General features: G+C 40.7%; 2 protein-coding genes across 2 annotated transcripts in view; both read right to left on the bottom strand.

The window, feature by feature from the left end:
- LOC137975258 (LDL receptor repeat-containing protein egg-1-like) overlaps positions 1-7,447 on the bottom strand; it is a 9,002-nt gene extending 1,555 nt beyond the window's left edge. Inside the window, exons 1-9 of the mRNA XM_068822347.1 lie at positions 7,365-7,447; positions 7,204-7,280; positions 3,150-3,219; positions 2,731-2,781; positions 2,139-2,285; positions 1,557-1,598; positions 1,258-1,380; positions 990-1,115; positions 1-121 (exon numbers count right to left, since the gene is read on the bottom strand). The exon at positions 1-121 is cut by the window's left edge and continues 1,555 nt beyond it. Of these exons, the coding sequence (XP_068678448.1) occupies positions 1-121; positions 990-1,115; positions 1,258-1,380; positions 1,557-1,598; positions 2,139-2,285; positions 2,731-2,781; positions 3,150-3,204 (665 nt within the window). The 5' untranslated portion in view covers positions 3,205-3,219; positions 7,204-7,280; positions 7,365-7,447. The remainder of the gene's footprint in view (positions 122-989; positions 1,116-1,257; positions 1,381-1,556; positions 1,599-2,138; positions 2,286-2,730; positions 2,782-3,149; positions 3,220-7,203; positions 7,281-7,364) is intronic.
- A 2,512-nt stretch (positions 7,448-9,959) lies between these two features.
- LOC137975251 (uncharacterized) lies at positions 9,960-14,906 on the bottom strand. Its single transcript, XM_068822337.1, has 5 exons — positions 14,816-14,906; positions 14,273-14,365; positions 11,806-11,880; positions 11,518-11,619; positions 9,960-10,842 (listed from the first exon to the last, which is right to left on the bottom strand). Exons 2-5 carry the CDS (start codon positions 14,346-14,348, stop codon positions 10,640-10,642), a joined length of 456 nt encoding a protein of 151 aa, XP_068678438.1. The 5' UTR covers positions 14,349-14,365; positions 14,816-14,906; the 3' UTR covers positions 9,960-10,639.
- Between the last annotated feature and the right edge of the window lie 1,518 nt (positions 14,907-16,424).

The raw sequence follows: 16,424 nt of genomic DNA, 5'->3' as shown, positions 1-16,424 counted from the left end.
CTAGCTTTTTCAGCAGCTACTTTAGCTTTTAACATAAAATCTTGAGCCGCAGATGCAGCAAGCTTGGCTTCCTGGGCAGCAGTTATTGCCGCTTCTTCTGCAGCTCGAGTCACAGATTGAGCTGGGAAAAAATCAAAGCGAAAATTAAGATACTTAATGATTGTAATAAGGTGTAGGTGTGTTACATCTCTTGGTCTCTTCCCTCGGGCCTGGGGCCCGTTTCTCGAAAGTCCCGAAAAGCCATTTGTGAACCTGCCAACCGCTTGTTCAGGAAAGCCGATCTTTTCACATGTCAAGGTAACAAAAAGCAAAGTGACTGTGAAGTTTGACCACTTAAATTCTATGCGTTCTTCGGATACAGAGGTAATTGAGGCACCCGAATTAAAATAGCCCAAGGATTTGGGGAGATGGTTGTCTGAAACCTTTAACTGCAGCTGCAGAGTGATAAAAAATATATGAAATATCATATATTTGAATTGTGGTTATGTAATTCCAAGTGAAAGTGCATGATATCCCCGGTTAAGTCTGGTTTTCATCACTAGCGATGAAAGCACAAGCGCAAGCCAAACCTGGAAGAGGGTTTATTTCAACATGAAAACGGGTGGGGGTTTAGCGCAGTTGCAAGGATTTAAATGTTTCCCTTTCCTTGTGATTGCGCAAATGCTTGAGTTCGCTTGCGTTGTATGAAAACGAAACACATGATAAGCATAACAAAATTAGCATAAGCTACTTATTCTTGCTCTTTCGCTTGCGGCGCTGCGGCACTGCGGCGCTAGGTGAAAACCACGCTTAAAGGAAGCACGCCTTGAGCAGCAGCAAACTGAGCCTGAAAAAATCCAAGCATGAACGGGACAAAACTGGATGATCACTATCTTTTAAAATAAATTTTAGAGGTTGGATAGCCTTTTTCCAATAATTTCTGGGTCTCAAAAGCATATAGATAGGTTTTAGAACGATCGTTTGACGGCATTTTTTGCCTGGAGCCTTACCTGTCCTCCTTTTCGGGCAGTTGTGTTCATCACTCTGGTCATTGCAGTCATTGATACTGTCACACACCCAACTCAGCGGAAAACATTTTGCATTCTCATCACAAGAGAATTTGTTGGATTCACAAACTTACAAAACAACAACAACAGAAGTTTGTTAGCGGAAAAATAAACCATTTTTGCAGCTGTTTAGTCCCCCCCCACCCCTTGAGTTTGTTTTTTGTAATAGTCTTGCAATTGATGCTAGGATAGTCCTTTTGTTCAAACTCACCAGGGTTAAGAGGACAGTTTCTCTCGTCTGTAGCGTCCTCACAGTCACTGAGGCCATCACACAGGGAACTCAGCAATAGGCATTTTGCACCTTTGTCACAGGAATATGTACTCCTTGGGCATCCTAAAAGACGTGACATTTCTTAAAATAAGCATAACTTTTTTATTCAAAATACTTCTTTGTGATGATCTATCTGGATCAATTTTCGTTTACGTTAAAACAATACTTTCGGCCGCTTCTATGTTGGCAAGCAAAACCAACTTCTCTTTCATTCCTTATAACTCTTTATATCAACCTACCCGCAGTGGCTTCCTGAGAAACGTCGCTTTGCTTTGAGTTAACTGTCGTGTCAAAAGGAAACGAAAGGAAAGGAACTTTATTTAAATGTCTAGTCTTATATAGGCTCGATTTCCAGCCGTTTTGTGAGTGCGGTTGTCCTCCTCCCAACTAATATCCGCCATGTTGGATAGACGAGGGACATAAGTGACCAATCACAGGGAAGCCTGCTCGATTTGAGCAGGCTTGGCAGTGATTGGTCAAAAAATACAATGTGTAGACCAGTAATCCAGCCGTGGTGTGGGGGAGGAACGCGGGCTCACAAAACAGCTGGAAATCGAGCCTAGGTCTTACAGGGCTGGAGTACTAACTGGGGACATCGTAAACTGAAATCATGCAACAAATTAACGGCAATCAAATCAAATGTTGGTTTTTCAGAAGAGGGACTGCCCGGAGGAAATTCCTCTCGCCGAGTCTGGGAATTGAACCCAAGCCACATTGGTGGAAAGTGAATACTCTAACCACTACGCCAGCCCTACACGAAAGGTTCTGAAGGCTTATCATAATTTTGAAGAACTTTGGATCAAAATAGCATTGGAACTCACCATCGGAGACACTGTCTGTTTCGTTGATCACGAAACAGTTTCTCTCGTCAAGCTTATCATCACAATCATTAACCCCATCACAAATCCATTTTAAAGGGATGCACTTGTTCCCTCCCTCACACCTGTAGCGATCATCGGCACAATTTGCTGTGAAAAGAATAACACTGTTTAATTATATCACATCATAACATAAAATTCCTTTTTTAAAAAAAAAAAATAAGACGCTTCCAATATTAAAAATATCACGTGGGGCGTTGTTGTTTCGAGAAAACACATACCATCAGTAACCAAGAAATTGTAAAGATATGCGTTCGTTGACGTCGCAGAGTATCATCGCATAATTGCACTAAAAAGAATCACGTTATGGTTTTGCCGTTGCTGATCTATCCATCTATCTTCAAACAAGACTTGTTATTAGCTGGAAATCAATCTCAAAATAACTCGGTCTATAAAAATGACGTTCCACAAATACAGTGAAGTTGTGTGCTCCTAGTCATGGGCTCCAGGTTCGCCAAGTGCGCCTCGACGGTCTTTGATTGATTCTTTGATCCGATTATGGTTTTGCCATTGCTTAAGAACTTAGACATTTCACCTTTTCCAAGAGCTTCTGTGTTTTTTCTAGTTCCCCCAAACGACTTGCCATCTATAGAATTAAAATATAGGTAAAATCTGAAGTTTCCTTGAGGTAGAAACAATGGCAGTTAAATGATCGACATAAATGGTCATTAGTCATACAAACTGTCTCAAAAAATATTATTCCAGCTCATAGGTGACCTAAATGTTCTCGGTACCAGGGCCCTTAAAACCAGTCTGTGCTTAAGGACTCTAGAGTCCAGAATAATTTAGATCCGGTATCAAACTTTTAAATGTATGCAGCACGCGTAGGGGAATCGGGTCCATTTCGTGATCTCCTTGACAGCGAGAGTGAGTGAACAAGACCCTGAAGGTTGAATTGTATGGTAACTAAACGAAATTAGTTTCTGGCGTAAAACGAAGCAAATTCTTTTTTACCTGTGGCCTCTAAAGCACCAACCAATAGAATCAGTATCGTCAAAACGTGCCGCATCGTTGCAATTTGAACCTACGAATTTTGATATAAAGACGGAAATATGATTATAATGAAATATGACATGAATACAAAAGACAGAAACATCTCTTAACCGCGGGATCGTGCGCTGTTTTGGGATGCAAGAATACACGAACTAATTTTTTACTGACCAGGCTAGAGGACTGGCCCAATGTTTTATCCAGTGGATAAGTCACTATCCAAAGTATAAAATACACTTCCCGTCAAGGGGGGTGGCATGCACTTAAGGACGTTCGCGCCCATTGCTACTGCGCATTTTTTTCGCGTATGTTAAGCACACGTCATGTATCGCAGACCACGAAGGTAAACACGATGCTAGAGGCGCAAACATTTTCCACAAGAATGGAACGTGAAAGCATGTGGCATCATGGGATAGCTGTGGACCCAGGTCTTCTCGGAAATGCCACGCAATGGCGTGACAGTGCGAATAGACAATCGCTTTGAGAACTTTTACTCTCTTGAATGCTCGGTGACTCCTATTTTTCTTTCCGTAGATCACTTCCTTTTCTTATTTTGTCCATTTTAACAAAAAAAAATCTGTGCGTGAGAAGTTACAAATATTTCGCCTTCTATGCTCTCGTGCGACCGAAGTTTTCTTTCTTAGACAGTAATATGTATCGTTTTTCAAGGTCTATTTCACCTCAGAAAAAGACATCAGCTCAAAAGTTTGTTTAGTTATATTAGTTATGTTGAATTGAGTACGTTTACCTTATCTAAATTTCACTAATGTAGCCCTTTTATTGCTGACAGTTGTAAGCTAAGAAGTTACTTTTTCAATAGAAATCTGACATCACTTCAATCAGAAGGCGCATGCGCAACTAGCTCCAGTCCTCTGCACTGCGTTGTAGTGAAAAACATGTAAAAACTCTCAGGAAACGAAAGGGAGAAGCGCTGGGAACGGTCCCATTATTTTTCGTAAACTATAGCACGGATTTTTATTTGGACAAAAAATGAAGCTGATCCTCCTCTTTTAATTCTTGTCAATCACAGACCGGTGACGAGCTCTTTGAATTTAAAGCAGTAACTAGTGAGGAAGTGCAAAAGTGATTATGGCTATGCCTTCAAATAAAGCCCCAGGACATGACAGAATTCCGTTATTTGTGATCAAGGACTGTTTGCCAACCTTAAACGGGCTGGTAAACCTTTCGTTTGCCTGCTCCGCGAGAAGTCAGAGGTGGTGCCGCACCCTAAGGATGGAGATTACGAGATTCCCAATAACAATCGTCCGATCTCGTTTCTTCCCGTACTTTCTGAAGAGACCGAGAAGATTGCTTTGAATCAATGTAATGACTTTCTGATCCAACAGGGCAACGTCATCTGCCATCAGAGCGGGAATCGCAAATACCACCCTACCGAAACCCTGAGCCTGCTTGACTGGTCACATTTTCAAAGCAATGGACAAGAAAGAAATAACGGCTATGGTTCTGATCGATCTAAGCAAGAAATTTGATGGCATATGTCATAGGACACTCCTTCTTAAGTTGCAGTGACTGGGTGTGTCAAATAATGCGTCGAAGTGGTTTGAGAGCTACCTTACCGACCGTATGCAGTCAACAACGACTAGGCACATTTTGCTCAGAGCAGCTACTCGTTACACATGGCGTACCTCAGGGTCCATTGTAGGGCCCATCCTGTTCAGTCTCTACATGAATGACTTACCCTCCGTTGTCAAATTTTCAAGTGTCGAGTCATATGTCGATGATACCAAGGTTTACCTTTCGTTCTCATCTAAGGACATTGACTCCTGTCTGATTAAAGTCACCGACGATCTTTGCCTTATCGCCGCCTGGTGCTGTACTAATAAGCTACTCATAAATCCTAGTAAAACCAAACTCATTTGTTTGGAACGCGACAGCTACTAAGGAAAATCCCGCCGGAGTGTCAGAGTTCCTTTTCTTGGCCTAAACCTAGTTCCTGTAGCTTCAGTCAAAGATCTGGCTTTCATACTAGACTCAAACCTTACATTTAATGAACATGTTAACTCATCATGACTTCGTCCCTGTGCCAGATAAGCAGAGTTAGAGATCTATTTTCTAAATGCCTACTTTTCACCATTTTGAATTGCTTGATTTTTCAAAGTTTTTTATTGTTCTACCGTATGGTCAAGTACTTAGACCATTGATAAATTACAACTTGTACAAGACTTTTCTGCTCGCGTGTTAACTAATACTAGGAAGATTGACCATATCTCACCAGTCCTGCGGGAACTGGGTTGGTCCTCTATCAAACAACAGCAGCCCTCCTACCTAAATAGCTACATCAGAAAAAGAACACTTAATCCATAGTTATAATACCAGATTCAGGGAAAACCTAGACTTTCCTTTCTGTAGGACAGCCACCGCTGAACGTTCCTTTCACTACTGATCTATCAACACTTGGAACTCGCTTTGTGCGAGCACAAGAAATAGTAACACACTCACTAGTTTTAAGTGTGGTGCAAAATTAGAGCTAGGTCACACTGAGAACTAGGGATCTGAATGCACGACTACAATGGTTTTTAGAGTTTTTATTAGTCAATAACATATGTAATAATTAGATTTGTAAACTAATCTTTTCTTTTTCTTCTTCAAATTTGTAGATTAAATAGAAGAGCCACTTGCTGGAGATTTAATAATGATACTGTATTGTACTGTACTGTACTGTAAACTTTTCGTCGAAATAATTTCATATTTTTTTAAAAATCCATGCTGCAGATTTTTTGTTAGCATGTTCTCATACTGGTGCGTTAAAAATGTGTGAAAATCATAGTTGATTCGCTGTGCTTTTAGACATTTTCTGTTTTGGTCACGTGATTTACCAAATATGTTTGTGAGCCGAACCAGACCAAGAAGTTTTAAATAGAACACATTTCCCAAAAAAAGGATAACTGTATAGTTAAAGGGACTCGAGAAATGACTATTTGAAGGGTTCCATAGGACCGGTTTCGTAGTTAATAAGAGCCGCCCCCATGAAATGTTGGTGAATACTTGGGTGAGCATTAAGTGTATTTATTTACGGTATATGTGAGCAAATACTGTAATCTTTGCGCAGATCGAAAGCCTGGTAGTGACTTATCTCCAGGATAAAGGTATCTGGCCTTTGGACAACATGACCAGCGAGACGTAAGTTACGATGTGTGTTCATTTTTCAGTTTTATCTACGACACGAGAGCCACAATATTAATTCGAACCGGAAAAAACCCAGGGCCGCGTTACTTCCAACATTGCCCGAGAACTGAATGAGATTCGTAAGATATTTAGTAGGTCTTTTGGTAGCTGAAATCTCGCGGGAATGCAGTGCACTGTAAGCGCGAAAATTGCGCGGTAAAGCACCCCATGAAACCAATCGGGCCGTGCTGTACCGTACTTACGGCCCGTTAAATTGACCAATCGTAGGACTTGCACCCTGCTAGAGCTAGGTATAATAAAATGGCTGAGTGGTGAGTTAAGTGGTACCCGCTTTGAAACTGGTGGCGAGACTATACAAACTGGTTTCAGTGGCGCAAGTAGCAACACGCACGCTTTGCCATGAGTTTAGTTAATTAACTAATTCGAAGTGGTGTTTCAAACGGTTCTGATTAAACATCGGGTATCGTGGATTTACGCATTTAAAAAGCAAATGCAGCATGTATAGCATAAGATTTTTTCTGAAGAGATTTTTAGGGGAATGACCATAACTGAGTTTGCAGGTCTTGGTCAATTAAAAGTTTACTGTTATGTTTATAAAAAGTTTCCTTTTGAGAGAGAGAAATAACAATAGTTGTAAGTTAATAAACGCCATGATCTTCTCATACAACTAAAGACAGACGTTTTATAATTTAACTTAATAGTATTTCCAAGGCTAGAAAAAGGATAAAACAACAGATGAGAGGGGTAGTTTATTTCCCTCAATGATACAACCCCAGTTTTAAAGGTTGAGCATATGGTTTTACACCTCTCAGAAAGGGAGAAAAACCAAGCAAGGTGGAAGACGGATATAAATAAGAGCAGTGGTACTTACACATAAGTCAATAAGTCGATATCAACCCAGTTCATCGCATGTTGCAAGACTGTTCGAGGAGAAGTCACTCTAAATACCTAGCGAAACATTTAAGTCAGACATTTTACAGCCATCCAAAACCGACCAAGGATAAAACGGACTTCAAAAGGACGATTTCTTACCTTAAATAGCCAAGAATTTTAAAGAAAAGTTCTTTTTTCCGGGGTAAGATAAATGCTATGACAACATTAAAGATAATCTGCTATGCATACGTTATTTGCGGAACCTTTAAAAATAACATTGTGACAGAACAGCAGGTGGCATGTCTGTAAGAAATGAAAGTTCTTTTTATTATCCGGATTGGAGTACTTCCAGGGTCAACAACACAAGTTTCTGCTCCTTGCATTGAAGAGACTAATAAGGGCACCTTATTTGGGGATGAATCACATCTTACGTGTGACACTGAAATGCCAGTTATATTACTTGGTGATAGAGGAGAGAACTCTTCAAACTGTCAAGGATTTAACCAACCATCATGATTGATTAGGATGGGCTTAAGTTGAGTCGATAAAACTTCAAGTATACGATTTGGAATGCTAGGATTTCGTAACAAGAAAAGATGATCACTTTCAAAGACAATACCTTTGCTGTTTTAGGTCGTTCATTGCACATTAAGTACTCTGCCCCCAGTTGTTCTAGCTGGGATAACTTTAACCTGTGGATAAGTCACTATCAGTTTCAATCTCCGCAAAGAATTCCGTATTTGCCCTCGAAACTGTGAATATATACACACTCTAAGCACATCCAGTTAAAAGGTGTGTAAGAAAATCTTGACCAACGTTTCACGTTAAGCATATATAATGCTCTGGATGGTGACTTATCCACTCAACTGGATAAAGTTATCCGGCCTTTTAACAACTGAGTCCAGCTGATTAAAATGCAATAAACAATTAAAGTCCTGATCAAACTTCTAAATTCCAACTCGAAATCAGAAGTTCACATTCATTTCGACAATAGATGATTATTTTCTTACCTCTGGCAGGCAGTCAACGATGATCTATTTTGAAGTTTCGAGCGATGCAAGTTCGCGCGTTATTTTTCACTTGCTCTCATATCATATCATATATCTTTATTTATCCTCGGATTTTTAGAGTAGCTTGGTGTAGCTAATTTATCCGAGCATTTACCCTCCCAACCATGATACATCACAGAAGACGGACCACAACACCGGGAACTACATGCCCTACTCCTTGCGACAAGTGTGCGGGTTCTTTTACGTCCCACAGGATTATGAACATTGAATGGGTTGTGAGACGGGACCTCCGGCTTATCGTCCTTATCCGAGAAGACTAGAGAGTCTAACCATTTGCAGATGTAATTACAAAGGCAGCACTTTCTCCTCAGTTATTTAAAGACCCTGAATGTTGGTCCGGCCGGAGTTGAACTCACGACCTCCCGCGTGACAGTCCGGTGGTCAACCAACTGAGCCACCGGTGCTGATAGCTGATAGCTTCTCAAGGGTAGTTAACGGCTACTTTTGCGTTCAAGTGAAACGACAAATGGGAAGCTGCTGCCTGCACAAGCGCCCTGGGTTCAGTGTGAGAGAAAGCCAACATGGTCGACCAAAATATAAGGATTTGTCTGTGAATCCCGATAAAAGGCTTAATAAGATAGTTCTAAGAGAAAATTATCAATTAAAAAGCCTTACATTAATTATTGCCATCACTAGTCACTTCCTTCCAGTGCTTTTTTTCCAGATTCAACGTGATTTAATCTATTTTTTAATTCCTCGGTTGTCAACGTTACTGTTGGACACATCGACTTATAACCCTGCCCGCTTAACAAACTGTGCCCTACCGGGGTGCCAGACCGTAGTTTGCATGTCCAGGACAAACGTTGTCAACGACAACGGAAAACGTTGACTAACTACGGTCACTGCTTTTCAAGGGAAAAAAGTCCCATTTTTAATCGTTGCATTGACAAAATATTTTTCGACACCTTAGGGAGTCACTGCCAGTCATATAGAGTAACAACAATGGCTTGTTATCTTATCAAAATGGACAAATGCCGTTACACTCTACATAAAGTAATTTTTACGATTGTGGGTGCGAAGGAAGCGCAGTGAAAGGCAATTGTGATCACCAACACTGTCTTTTTTTTCTCATCTGCATCTCTTCCCTCCCCTCCCTTAATACACTGTTGAACCTCAAAAGTAAATTTAAGTCTCTGCTTACGAGCCAGAAGGCTCAATCAGGCCGGCACTTATCTCCGGTTTCATTAGCATGAAGCGACTAGGAGTATTTCTACTCCTCTCCCCTGGATGAGATGCTAGTCCATCACAGGGTTACCGCAGCAATTCGCTGGTACCCATTTATACACCTGGGTGGAGAGATGCACCGTGAGAGTAAAGTGTCTTGCCCAAGAACACAACACAATGTTCCCAGCGAGGACCCGAACCCGGACCACTCGATCCGGAGTCGAGCACTCTAACCATCATGAGGCTATTTTATTAATGGCGTCTTTCTCATTGTAGATTTTATGCCGAATAATTCATGCGAAATTTACTTCAGTGTCCCATTTAGTTTATTTGAACAAGAGATGATGAAGTGAGATAACAGATCTCCATACCCCATGGTAGATTTTATTTAAAAATCATGTTGAACTTCGAGCCACACTGTGGAAATAAGTTTGCTCTCGTGTTCGGGCGGGCAGTAGTTAAAACACTGGGCCGGGACCGGGGCCGGGACCGGGGCCGTTTCCGAGGTCGGTGTCGGGGTCGCGATCGGGGTAGTTTCCTTAATTTTGACTAATTTCCACCATAGATGAAGGAAAGATTCCGATCATGCGAAAATAACACTACAAGAGAATAACGATAAAAATTGAAACAAAAAAAATAAAATAAAAAGAGACACCCCGACCCCGGCCCCGCGTTTTGGCTACTACCGTTCGCGCGTGCAAGTCGCGATCGGTTTCGGTTTACGCTCTTATTGAATGATAAACAGGTGCGAGGTTTTTAAACCAATCACCAAGCGTAGCAATTGCAATGGCGTAATTACTTTCGACAGTCATTTGAAAACTGCTTTAAGAAAGGTAAATTAACCATTGTAAGAAAGATTTGTAAACTGACGTTTCAAGAGCTAGCCTGTCGTCAGAACGACTTTCCACTGTACGTCGAAAGTGCTGAATTAAGCGATAGAGTACTTACTGAGTGATATAGGACTCGCTCGGACAAAGGGCCAGCGCTCGAAACGTCGGCTCAAGAATCTAATCTACTGAATCAATCGTTTGAAAAGACCAAACTTTCGTGTCAATCCTCACCGACCAAGCGCCACAGTTTTGTTAAAAACAAAAAGTTCCTCTATCCTCCTGCACAGTTGGGCATCAACCATCACACGTCTTTCCTTCTCATTGTAGTGTTTATACGTAGCATATTTCGTTATACATGCAATGCAGAAGTTTAGATGAACATCGTTTGTATTGCGTTCACTGCCACTTCCTCGGCTTTTGCTGCAACTTTAATAGTTTTCAGTGCCCACAGTGCCCTTTTCACCGAGATGTCCTGGGCCTTTTGAGCTAGTTCCGAGATCTCCAGGGAAGAACGCGCGGCCTCGGCAGCAGCAACAAGTGCGGTGGTTTGAGCCGATGTTGCCTTTAATAAAGCTATCAAAATGATTTGTCAATTGTTAATCGTATCTTTCCTAAGGAATATTCTGATTGGCTCTCTAAATCTCCAGTAAAAGCTCATATAACGTATCACCGATTCAAGTTTTGCCAAGTTGTGGTGGGAAGCGAAATCTCCAAGAATCAAAGCAAGCAAAATTTACAAGATGTACCTTTTACGAGCACAGTACGTTTGGCAGTATGAACATCATACTCATGTCTCAATTTGATCCAAAAAATTTCCAATTCATGCATCACAGCAATTAATATCATTCTAATAGACACAGTATTTAGGCGTTACCTCAGCAAGAGAGGTTTTTCAATGCCTTTACTGTGTTAGATGTTAATTTCACTTAAATTCCACTGAGAAATGGTCAGCTCTCCCAAGTCTAAATCATGATCTAAAGCAACCGGGAAAAAGTAACATTGAAGCAATTTGAATGCTTGCAAAGTTTCAAAAGCTTTCTCGAGTAAATTCATGCTTTCCCTTTTCTAAATAAATGTCTTATTTCTTCAGATTTGTTAATCCTGGATAGTTGTGTGCTCACAGGATTCAACTTAGTTTTAGCCACTTCACAGCCTGATCTCCGGTCTAAGTATTGTCCTGAGGAGCTTACTCAAATTTAGGCCAGCAAGTTATCGCTAAATACTAAAAGCCAAAAGCCCTCTCCTTACCTTCTCGTGTCAGTTTCATGCTGGATGACGAGAGAGATTTTTTGGCTGTATGACTTATCTTGTTCTTCTTTCCTTTTCCGTAGAATTCTTCATAGGTATGATCTTTATTTTGAAAGAAAAGAATGGAATTCCGTCGTCATCGCAGATTCCCTTCGGCAACCCTCGGAATGAAGTTGATGTCACTCGGAGTAGATCGAGCGCACAGCGCCAGCAACATTCCAAGACATTCAGGAGAACGAGTCAAATATCACAAAACCAATAAAACACGTAATTCCTTGTTTAATTTACCTCTTATAGCATTTATCTTCTCGTACTCTTGTCCTGGAGGAGGCTTGTAAAATGGGGACACTATGGGCCTGCTTTCTGAATTTTTAAAAGAAGAAAAAGCAAATATCAACCAACAGGTGATTTAAGAAGAACCACGACTTAAACAAAAGATGACTGATTATCATAAAGGACGTCGGCTTGCCGTGATCAAACGGCTATGTTCAGGAATGGAAGTAATTAGATGCACAAGATTTTGATAGAGCGGTTTTCAATTGAGTGTGGAAAGTAATTAGCGAATTGCTTTAGTTTTGCATTACTTCACTCAGTGATTGGTTCAAAGTTCTCGCGCCACTTTTTCAACCAATCAGAAGTGAAACCAAAACCAATCGTGGCGCGCGCGTGCACATTTTCCCGAGCTTTGTGTCGGCGACGTGTAATTACTTCGAGTTTTGATTGGTTTACTGGATTGTCTCCGTCCTTTTTGATTGGTCAAAGTAATTAATTTGGTTTTGGTTTTACGACACTCATTTGAGAACTGCTCTATCACAGCTAATGAATTCTAATGATTACTGTATTAACCTTCAATTAATTGTGTTCATCTCATCTCTTGCTTTGAAATGAAGGACAAATTGATAGGACCCTTGTTTGGAATATTGAATAAAATTTATGATATTTTAATCTCGCCTAATCAGATGATGCACCCTGATAACTAATTTACTGTAATTATCATGCTTTCGACGCTTTTGCAATGCTGTATTGTTAAAGTCATGCAAATCCAGCACAATGTCGTTGTTGTTGCTGTTGTTGTTGTTGTTGTTGTTGTTGTTGTTGTTGTTGTTGCTGATAAGCATCTCGAAGTGTCCCCTTATCTCTTTCCCCTAACTTCAACAAAGTTCGCGTCGGAGAATAGGGGCAATCAACGTCACAAAATGTTCTCTAAACTCCGATCCTCAATTAGAGATACACAGCTGCATTTTCCCTAAACAAAACATAACCCTAACCCTGATTTTATAGCTGAAAACAGGTAGAATGATAATGGTTGTAATCAGGCATGATATAAAACGAAATTGCAGCGTTGACACCGATTAAAAAGTTTTTAAAAAGTAAAACGTTTCGATCACTTCGATGACCTTCATCAGTTACGTATGCAAATATGACTAACGATGGTAAAATAGGCAAGTAGGTGACAATAACGCGTGTGCCAAAAAATTTTCTACAAATTCTTGAGATTGAGGTACACGCGTGGAAACTCAGCGTCCTCGTTGACTGAGTTCTCTTCCTTATTAGAATACCACGCTTCCAAAAACAACCGCTGGTTCCATTGGGGACAGATGTGAAGAATTGACACGTTTTCAAAATCAAGGTTTGGGAATGTTGGGCCAGTTGAGAGTTTTTGTCAAAACACGCGGCCGCTTTAGAATGTTCTTTGGTTCTGGTTTTTAAGGCGCGTGACATCTGGCCGGTGTACACTGCAGCCAATCGTTGCATGTTTAGACCTAGAGGAAAACTTGGATATCACAATTGGGTGTGCAATTTCTGGACACGAGCGGACCAAACCAAACGGAAATAGAGGTAATCCAAGGAACCAATTAGGACTCCAGGGACGGGTTTTTCGAAAGCCGATTAACTTAATCCAGGATTAGCGTAAACCTTTGGTTCACGTTTTCAACTTTTTGGTGAGGGTTTCTTTTGCTTATTTTAGTTTTTCAAGATTGACTTCATTCGTTGCAATGTTTTGCCGAATATCAGCGTTGAACAGCATTTGGGAGTAGAGAAATAAACTCCTTAATTGGTTAATTTTTAATCTTAATCTTTCGTGTCACCGGAACTAACCACGCAAAAGAGCATGCTAACAACTGATTCATGCCCAAATTGGCCGAGGCACCGGCCAATTATCTCTATTTTTTTTTCTACTGCGCACCGGTGGCTCAGGTTGGTTGAGCATCGGGCTGCCATGCGAAAGGTCGTGAGTTCGACTCCCGCCGGACCAACACTCAAAGTCTTAAAATAACTGAGGAGAAAGTGCTGCCCGCTTTGTAAAACATCTGCAAATGGTTAGACTTTGAAGTCTTCTGGGATAAGGACTGTAAACTGGAGGTCCCGTCTCATAACCCTTGTTGGAAATTAAATAGTATGGGACATTAAAGAACCCACTCACTAATCGATAAGCGTGGGGGACGTAGTCCCCGGTGTTGTGGTCTGACCTTATCTGGAAGGGAGTATCTTTCACTTCCCAAAATAAATTGTAAACTGCGTAATAAGCATGCCGGCTAAAAACCCCCGTAAAGCATTGTAAATTAGTCCTGAAAAGCCCATAGGGGAGAGACTAATAGCATCTTTTCAGGGGTCAGAAAGCTGCGTGAGAGTTTTGACCAATCAGCAAGCGTAATATAACTTTGGACACTCGGAACGCTGTAAACGCTGTTAGATATATCACAGTTACTCGCTTCCTGTCTTCCACGATATAATGAAAAATTGCAAGTCTTACCTGCATTTTGTCGAAAGAACAACAAGAAAACAACAGAAGATAACATGATCTGTAAACTGACTTTTGCTTCTACCATTGTTCCCTTCAAGGATCCTAAACCATTGCAAGAAACGACAACGGAGTGAAATTTAATTTTAAAAGAACATCATATTTACCTTTACAAACGCCCTCAGGATCAATGTAAAGATAAGAGGCTAACTTAAGTAAAAAACACTTACACTTGAAAGGCGGCGTCCTTCAAGGTGACAAATGAATAGCGAAAATATTTTCAAATTAGACTGGCACCTATAGGTTAGGCCAACAATACTAAATTTTATTATAGTCAATGAATTATGACGAAATTTATGCGAGTTCATTCGCCGCTCATGTTAACTTCGGTAACTGGAATCAGTGACATTTCACGATAAAAGAATTCATGGTTCACGTGAAATAAAATTAACTGAAATTGACTCACGAGTTACTGGTTAAAATACAATACTTAAAAATTGTTGTCTTCTCGCGCGTTTTATGTTTTTAACTGAATATTTCTCACAGAAAACGTACCTTTAAGACATTTTCGTATTTATCTCCACAGTACTTTCTGAAATGTTCTTTGTATAATGTTCTAAAAGAATAAGCCAGGTTGATCTTTTTCTCTCCTTGGGTGAAATTACGAAACCTGCGCCTTTCAAGTTTTTATTGAATACAATACTCGTTGTTGACATTTTTAATGACTGGTGACAAAAAAAACTTTACTGGAGGAAGCAAGATAATAATGATACTACATGTACGATGAACAAATTGATTGAGAAAGTTTCCATTATAATGGCTCTTGGATCGGCAGGGTGTATGTTGATGACAAGACGTTATCAAACGATCCAAAGTGGTCACATTCAACTCTTTACTCCGTGAAACCGGAGAGTATGACGGTACGCAAAAAGCAATGTAGGAGAACAAACAAGTTTAAATTTGTAACTGGAAAATCATCAAAAATTTGGATTTTTAATGGTATCAAGGAACCATACCGGAAAAAGATGGTGGATTGCATAAAATTTCATGTTTATGTCAAAATCCAATGCGAGCTGAAGCTGTTGCTAAACCTGAACACGTTATCGGATCCACTAGTGAATCGATAATATTGTACCGTTTGTTTATTATAGCCCATTGTCAGTAGCAGTTATTGATGCAAAGTCGTCACGTGAGAGAAATGTTCGCCACGTTCCCAGGTGCTGGCGAAAGTCTTCGTCAGTGGTGTCACCATATCAAGGAAGGAAGAGGGTCTTATGGGACGAGATGTGCTTCCCGAACGCCACGAAGGTATGACGATTTGCTCGCGGAGTTTTCCGCTGCGAGGTAGTGTAATTCAGTTCACCAGTTAGTTATTTCAGAGTTTTTAATGAATGATAACAGTAATGAATTGATATACCGCACATATCACATACAGTCTCGAGGTTTTACAATTCTTTCTCTGTGGTGGTGTGATCGGATAAAAGGAAAGGAAAGGAATTTTATTTAAGTGTTTAGTCGTTCTAGCGCTGAAGCGCTAATTGGGGACACTGTTAACTGAAATCAACATATTTAGCGCAAATCAAGTCAAATGTTAGTTTTTGAGGAGAGGGGAAAACCGGAGTACCAAGAGAAAAACCTCTCGGTGTAAAGTAGAGAACTAACAAACTCAACCCGCATATGACGCCAAATCTGGGAACCGAACCCGGGCGAGTGCTCTCACCGCTGCGCCATCCCTGCAGCCTCTAAGGCCCCTCTGGTACCTGCTATCAGTGCATATTTGATCTCACCCACCCACCCAACCCACGCAAGAATGAGAAAGGAGGACAGACCAAAACACCGGGAGTCTCCAGTCTACATTAATGAAAACAATCACGGTATTAAGACCAGCCTTTCTGACAAGAGATCATGTTGAAAACCTAAAAGCTAGCCAAGTCTTCAAGTGTGATCTTAAAATGTTTGGCAAGAACAAGAATCAATCACTATCGAACGGATCTAAGATTTAATGAAGTTCGAACTCTTCCTTGTGCTATGTCTACGTTAGCGGTGTTCACAACCCCACCCCAGGGCCTTCTCGACTTTCACTCTCTTGGAATTAGCTCATAACAGCTTTTTAAAGTTCTTAGTATCTCCGGAGTCAACAACGGCTGTAGGTGGTCTTTCCTGG

The sequence above is a fragment of the Montipora foliosa genome, chromosome 1 (assembly GCF_036669935.1).
Source record: "Montipora foliosa isolate CH-2021 chromosome 1, ASM3666993v2, whole genome shotgun sequence".
In the NCBI taxonomy this organism is placed as follows: Eukaryota; Metazoa; Cnidaria; class Anthozoa; order Scleractinia; family Acroporidae; genus Montipora; species Montipora foliosa.
The sequence above is the reverse complement of the archived record's forward strand: the minus strand, read 5'-3'. Positions and strand labels throughout refer to the sequence as shown.

Bases quoted from the DNA above. Each gene is read 5' to 3' on its own strand.
- LOC137975251 (XM_068822337.1), bottom strand. From the start codon at position 14,348: ATGGTAGAAGCAAAAGTCAGTTTACAGATCATGTTATCTTCTGTTGTT. The intron at 11,620-11,805 runs GTAAATTAAACA...TTCAAAATAAAG, and splicing joins GAAGATAAATGCTATAAGAG to ATCATACCTATGAAGAATTC. The intron at 10,843-11,517 runs GTAAGGAGAGGG...TCATTTTGATAG, and splicing joins CATGAAACTGACACGAGAAG to CTTTATTAAAGGCAACATCG.